We start from the raw sequence: 7,556 nt of genomic DNA on the forward strand, positions 1-7,556 counted from the left end.
GTTGTAGTGTGTGCCTGTGGTCCCAGCTACTCAGTAGGCTGAGGTGGGAGGATCACTGGAGCCCTGGAGTTTGAGGCTGTAGAGAGCCATAAATATGCCACTGCACTCCAGCCTGGGAGACAGGGCAAGACTCTGTCTCTAAAAAAAACAAAAAAAAACCCCTGCAAGATAGTAATAACAATAGCAATATTTTCATAGCATTTACTGCATGCTAGAAATGTAAGTGTTCTAAGTGCTTTACTTATAATAATGCATTTTAATCCTTAAAATAATACAAAAAGGTACTATTATCATTTCTATTATACAGATAAGGAAACTGAGGCACAGGGAGGTTAGGTAATTGCCTAACGTCATGCAGTTAGTAAATGTCTAAACTAGGATTCAAACTAGCTGACTGCAAAACCTTTGCTCAAATCAGCATTGAATACCATCTCTCTAAATACATACTCATTTTGGAAAGTATAGAAAATACAGAGAAGCCTAAATGAGATAATAGAAATCTTTCATAATTTGACCGTGGAAACTACCACTGTTAATATTTTCTTCTATATGCGGTGTAAAAAGAAAGATCATACCATACACACAGTTTAGCAATTTGCTTTTTCACTTAAAAATACCTTATGTACATTTCTTCATATCCTTAAATATGCAACTTACTTTTAAACAAGTATATCCTATTCCATTACATCATTGATTTAACTATTTCCTTGTTGGTTCCATCTTTTTAATGAACACAGGGAGCATTGTCCAAACCATTCTTGTACATACATATTTGGTTATTTCTTTTAGGTTAAACTTTTAGTACTAGAATTGATAGTAAAGGTTTTTTTTGATCCATGTTGCCAAATTATCCCTTTTAAGAAAAGGCATTGCACTTTATACTACTATGGGAAGTTCATTCAAGTGTCCATTCCCTTGTATACTCAGCAACCCTGGGGACTTTTTTCTTGTCGTTGTTAGACTTACTTTCTTAAATGACTTTGTGTGGGCTAACAATGTGTGGAGAAAGAAGGTTAAGGGCAAATGTACCCATAGAGGTAGAACTAATTTCTTCCAGCTGTTCTTAGTAAGTAGGCAGCCATTTTGGTGAGAATGCTTAACGGAACCATATCCCTCCTGTAGTTCCATGTTTCAAATGCAGCGCTCACCTTGGCTTTTGTTTGCTCTTCTCTGTTATAGTGAGTAAACTCTCTGCTGTGCCTGGAATTAGCAGTGTACATGAAGTGCACATCTGGGAACTTGTAAGTGGAAAGATTATTGCCACCCTGCACATCAAGTATCCTAAGGACAGGGGATATCAAGATGCCAGCACAAAAATTCGAGAAATCTTCCACCGTGCGGGAATCCACAATGTGACCATCCAGTTTGAAAATGTGGACTTGAAGGAATCCCTGGAGCAGAAGGACTTACTGTTGCTCTGCAACTCACCCTGCATCTCCAAGGGCTGTGCTAAGCAGCTGTGTTGTCCCCCCGGGGCACTGCCTCTGGCCCACGTCAATGGCTGTGCTGAGCACAATGGTGGGCCCTCTCTAGACACATACGGAAGTGATGGCCTCAGTAGAAGAGACGCAAGAGAAGTGGCTATTGAAGTGTCTTTGGATGGCTGTCTGAGTGACCACGGACAAAGTCTTAACAAAACTCAGGAGGACCAATGTTATGTCAACAGCACGCATTTTTAATCTGGTACTCACATAATCAGACCATATAGACGAGGCACTTTGGAACCACAAGCTTGGCTCACAAAAAGAGCTTTCTGGGTTGTAGGCCCAGACTAGACTTGCAGCGTGCATGCTCTGTGTTCACTAGGGGTTGGCTGTTTGGGATTTTAGTTAAACGTGTCTGTGAATTTTTATGTAACTAACTCCTTTCCATTCCCCTGGGTGTCTCATGCTGCTCTTTGACTGTTTCAGCTTGAACATGCATTTTCTAAAGCAAACTGCACTAGTGTATATATCAGGGACATTAAAGTCTGGGACTGGGGCTCAATAGCTGCGGATACAGTGTTCAAAGAAGTTCTTGTTTCTAAACTGATTAGAACTTCTAGCTAATGCTCAGGTGAGATCATAGCTTAAATACATTGAAAAAACTAAAGTACCACAATAGCTGTATTTTTCCCAATCCCCTTAACGATCATAAAAGAGGCAAGTTAAGTATTTCTGGCACTGAAGAAATATCTTTTTTCTTTGATACATTTTTGAATAAATATAAAATGAATAACTATTAAGGTAGAAAATATTCTCAGAACATTCTAGAGGAGGTAAAGGTTAGTAGGAGGGCGTTGGCCATCTCTACATTTTGTGAGGTGAGAGAAAACTAATGTTTACTTTCTGCTGTGAACTGAACTGCAGCTATAGGATGTTTCAAATGCTTAAATATATAATACATTTTTTTCCATGGAAGTGAGGGAATATTTCAGCTTCCTTAAGTATGACACAAATACTCATATACTGTCTTTTAGAGTCAGTATAGTTGGAGCTGTTTTCATTTAGTGCTTTGATAATGATTTACTTATTTTTCCAAATTTCCTTTGACTTTTCTTTCATACGATTGCATTGATCTATGCAGCATTTACCAGAAAAGAGTATTCCTGGGATAGCAGAATGCATAACACTGAGTGTTAATTCTTGCGAAATAAATAAGCTAGACTGCCTTCTCTTTAATTAGATATTTTTAAAGTATTTATTATAGTTGTCAACTAGTAACTCAATGAAAAAGTTGATGCCCAAGGGAGAAATGAGAATTAGCTTAATTGCTGCCTTTAATGTGTTTTTGAGGAACTTAAAATTTTCTTTCATGTCTCTGATCCATATTACCAAGTTCAAATAAAATTTTTATAATCGGATTCAGACCCATAACCAAACTATGTTGGTAGTAGAGAAGCATCTGTCATGTATTTAACACATTGCTCAGACATCAGTATTTAAATCAGAACAGTCTCACAGGTATGAGAAAATGGGAAGTGCCTCACTAGACAACTAGTATCATCTCTGGTAGACTGCAAGGTTGTCTGAAAATAACCATCTCTTAGTGTGTAAAGTCCTGTTCAGAATCTGCACAGGATTTTTCAGAAGTGCTGGGTTGATAATGAAGGCACCATCCACAGTTTTTTAGAACAAACATCATATTTAAACAATATATCTTAGTCCTAAATTTGAAGGCTAAAATAAATAAGCAGCTATGATCCGTAGGATAGGAAATTATTATTTTTTTCTTTTTTTGTAGAGACAGGGTCTCGCTATGTTGCCCAGCTGGCCTTGAACTCCTAGCCTCAAGTGATTCTCCCGCCTTGGCCTCCCAAAGCACTGGGAGAACAGGCATGAGCCACTGCACCTGGCCAGGAAATTCTTTATTCCTTGAAAATGTATTATCTGAGTTTAAATTGGCTGTGAAGTAGGTAAATAGAAAAATGCCTAAAAATGTTTTTATTTCTAGGAGCTTATTGGGCTAGGTTATATGCACTTTATAAGCTCAAAGGGGTTAATAAGTAAGAATTTCTATTTTTAGTATTAAAAGTGTGGCATGTACTCACACAAAACAGTGCATCCTTTTAAGAAACTCAGCATGGAGATCAGTGGGCCAGATTCTCCTACATAAACATTGGTTGAAATTCCTTAGAGCCAAAAAAGAAATTTTTCTCTGACTTCCAAATTTGAAGGTCTAATTTGATTTCACATCATTCTGCCTTTATTAAAAGGGAAAATTATAATTTTACAGTTTTTGTGCAACTGGCTGAAGGAATGGATATTAGTTTGCATTTAAACACTGTTCTTTAATCTCTAAAATATTTTTCTGGGTAAGAAAAGGCACTTAATTCCACTGTAATTAAACCTAACTTCAGAAAAGTATCTTGATAGACAGTTATACCAGATTATGGCCTGGAGTCAATATGAAATAATACCTTTTTAAGACAGTTTGGCTGACTGCATTTAATAATGTCCAATCATGCTAAGTGCAATAATTTTGTATTGGGTTGAGTGGCTTGCATTTGCCACCTGTGGCACGTGATGCCTGCAGTATGCTATTTTCACTTGGGTTTCACTCTCTCTTTAATTGTCCTGCCTTTTAATTATCCCAAGGAAATACAAGAGTTTTCTTTTTCCCTTTAAATCAGCCCTGCTTGGTGGCAGTAGCAGCTGATAAATAGATTTAAAACAGCACTGTTTTCCTTTAAGATTAGAAAAACACTGGCACTCAGTTTGGTGCTCCTGTATACTTAGGTTATTTACAGAAAATCCCCTCCTCCCCGCCTTTTTTTAAAGAACTGACATAATTTTTTGTTTTTGTTTGTTTGTTTTTTTGAGACGGAGTCTTGCTCTGTCGCCCAGGCTGGAGTGCAGTGGTGCTATCTCAGCTCACTGCAAGCTCTGCCTCCTGGGTTCACCCCATTCTCCTGCCTCAGCCTCCCGAGTAGCTGGGATTACAGGTGCTCGCCACCACGCCCGGCTAATTTTTTGTATTTTTAGTAGAGACCGGGTTTCACCATGTTAGCCAGGATGGTCTCGATCTCCTGACCTCGTGATCCGCCCACCTTGGCGTCCCAAAGTGCTGGGATTACAGGCGTAAGCCACTGCGCCCAGCCAGAACTGACATAATTTTTAAGTCTACGGCATATTTTGTGTGTCAGCTCAGGGACCAGTTGTCCTGTGTGCTAACCTAGCCTTCTACACGGCCCTACTGCACTTCTGTTTCTATAGAAACAGTCCTTTCCACATTATTTTAGCATTGGCCATAGGAAATACTGTGTGCTTCATTTTCTGAATCTCAACATTGTTTTTGAAAATATAATTAATTTTTTTCATGATATTGGGCCATTATGAATACCTACAGGCTCCATTGTTGACAGAAAATAAAATTACTCTCTTCTTGATAAAATATCAATAAAGTAGGGAGACATTATTTGAGGAAGAATTAAGAATATTCTCCATATTTAGTTCTTTTTTTTTTTCTTTTTTTTTTTTTTTTTGCCATTGGCAGAGCAAATTCCAGTGGTGGTAAATCAAGAAGTCTAAAGTTCAGTAGAGAGAGGTGTTTTGAATGTCAAGGAAATCACTGAGGTAGATTTGGGATTACAATAAGACAGCTGCCCTGTGAGATCATAAGAGCTTTTGTGAGGCTTACTCCAGGGGTTCTCAGTCTTGGCATTACTGACATTTTGAATTGGATGTGTTCTTGCTCCTGATGTGTGGGTTGTGTATTGTAGGATGTTTAGCAGCACCCCTGACCGCTATGCATAAGTGCCGGTACTGTCCCCCCAAGTTGTGACAACCAATGTCTCCAGACATTGCCACATATAACCTGGGAAAAAAAATTGCCCCAAGTTCTGAGCCACTGGGTAGAACTAAGGATAGTTTAGGGACAATGTTAATGAAAGCCTCTCCAAAGTCCCATAGTCTTTTTAATAATTAATTCTGCAGAATTTGCTCTTTAAAAACATATTTTTAAAGGCAAGACCAGCCTATTCATAAAAATTGCAGTTGTTTCCACATAAGAACTTTGGATATTTAAAGAAAAATGTAATTTGAAATGAAAAGCCCTTATAAATCCCTTTATACTTATCAGTCATTATAACAGTAAATGAAATGAAGAAAAAGCATTTGGTGTCACTCTTCTGTGCTGATCTCTTTAACTCCTGAATATCCTCAATTTGATGAGCCCACTATCAAATGAGACTGGATAGTTATCAGCACAATTGATTCATGGGGTTGAGATGTTTAAATCTCCTTCATATTTAAAATGATCGATTTTAAACTTGATGATGTTAATTCTTCTTAGTTCCTGGTAAGCAGCTCATCTTAGTGCTAATGACAAGTTCAGATGTTAAAAAAATCTTTATCATTTATGGCTAATTTTATCCTTTGCCAAATCATATCTATTTTCTTCAAGAGAGCAAAATACATTTCCTGATTTCAAAGTATTCTGTTTTTAAATATATCTTCACATTCCTGTAGTAAAAGACTGCAAAAAAAAAAAAAAAAAAAAAAAACAAACTGATGTAGAAAAAATGAAGAGACATGACCTGATTTGAATTTTGAGTTTGGATGAATGATCGCGGACTGCATGCCTGCTCTATAGAAGTCATGCACCTGATAAAGTGTCACGTATTTGTGCTTCTTAGTTTATTTACCCTCGAGTAGCCACAGGTAGAAATGAGGTTGTCAAACCAGGAATATAGTTTCTCAAGTGGAAATTGCATTGAAAGATAATCCTCAATGTAATCTGCATGTTCTTACCCATCTGGAGTTTAGATAATGCAGACGAGTCATTTTCTGGTGCTTCTCTTTTCATGTGTTTTATTTCGTACCTTTTTGTTTACATGGAACTTTCTTGAATGTTTGCTAGATGATCAACTGTCACCTCTTAGTACAAAGCCATGCCAGACACTGCACCTACTCTGCACTCTAATGAGAACAATCCGGAAAGGATGATTTTCAAGGGAGAGTGACCTCTTCCTGGAGATCTGAGGTTATGTTACAGTATTGTGGAGTTTTGTTGCTTAAAATTCTCCTCCTGTCCTCACAGGCAATTTTGCTAGAGTTGCAATCCTCACATTTGAGAGAACTGTCAAAACTCTAAGACATAAAGTTTAAATAACTCATTAATAATTGCATGTGAATCCCCCAGTAATGTATGTACATGAGCATACCTTTCAAAGATGTTCAATGGTGCTGTAAATAAAATTTTTTTAAAAAATAGAAACATGACTGAGATATGTCTGTGGCAATTAAACAGATAACTGAAAGTAGCAGAACTCATTTTGTCTTTGTCACTTACCCTGGTAAGTTTATTATTCAGTAACTCCTTGGGTTGGTTTTAATAATTTGGGCCTATTTCTGTTTTTCTGTTTTGCTAGTCTCCTTCACACCCCTTCTTCTGTCACCCAGGCTGGAGTGCAGTGGCACCATCTGGGCTCTGCCACCTCCGCCTCCCAGATTCAAGCGATTCTCCTGCCTAAGCCTCCTGAGTAGCTGAGATTAACGGCGCCCGCCACCATGCCCGGCTAATTTTTTATTTTTAGTAGAGATGGGGTTTCACCATGTTGGCTAGGCTGGTCTTGAACTCCTGACCTCAAGTGATCCACCCTCCTCAGACTCCCAAAGTGCTGGCATTACAGGCATGAGCCACCATGCCCCGCCCTGATTTGGTTTTCTAGAAAGACCGTTTTGGCCCTGGGCTCTGACCGATTTGGCTCAGTAGGCTTCGTGTAGAAGGGAAAGCTGTTTGGATTCAGGGAAGATAGAGAGGCCTGGCTTATTTTGGAGAGGGTCTCTGGATTTGAAATCTCTCCAATGGATTGACTGTAATCTTTATAAATGTTGGATTAGAGGAACAATCTTCCAGTTTTTTCAATTGCTTTTATCAATTAATTGATTTATCAGCATACACTTATTGCAAAGTGTGTGCAAGTGATTCTTGTCTTCAAGGAGTTTATAGTCCACATGTGAAGTTAAGTAAGGCCGTGCAACTTAGTGGGAGTTTAAGGGCAGCTGTGTATAGCCTGTGATTGCTCAGATAACCTTGTGCTGGATGCGTTCTGGTGCTCAAATGTGCACATTCCA

At 38.4% G+C, this 7,556-nt stretch overlaps 1 protein-coding gene across 3 annotated transcripts in view; it reads left to right on the forward strand.

Annotated features, from left to right (window-relative positions):
* The window catches only part of SLC30A10 (solute carrier family 30 member 10), a 48,534-nt gene extending 42,547 nt beyond the window's left edge, over positions 1-5,987 (forward strand). For all 3 annotated transcript variants that reach the window (XM_016938970.4, XM_525065.7, XM_054659049.2), the window contains exon 4: positions 1,180-5,987. In XM_016938970.4, the coding sequence (XP_016794459.3) occupies positions 1,180-1,679 (500 nt within the window). In that variant the 3' untranslated portion in view covers positions 1,680-5,987. The remainder of the gene's footprint in view (positions 1-1,179) is intronic.
* The last annotated feature ends 1,569 nt before the right edge of the window (positions 5,988-7,556 follow it).

This window comes from Pan troglodytes, chromosome 1 (assembly GCF_028858775.2).
Source record: "Pan troglodytes isolate AG18354 chromosome 1, NHGRI_mPanTro3-v2.0_pri, whole genome shotgun sequence".
NCBI classification, from domain to species: Eukaryota; Metazoa; Chordata; class Mammalia; order Primates; family Hominidae; genus Pan; species Pan troglodytes.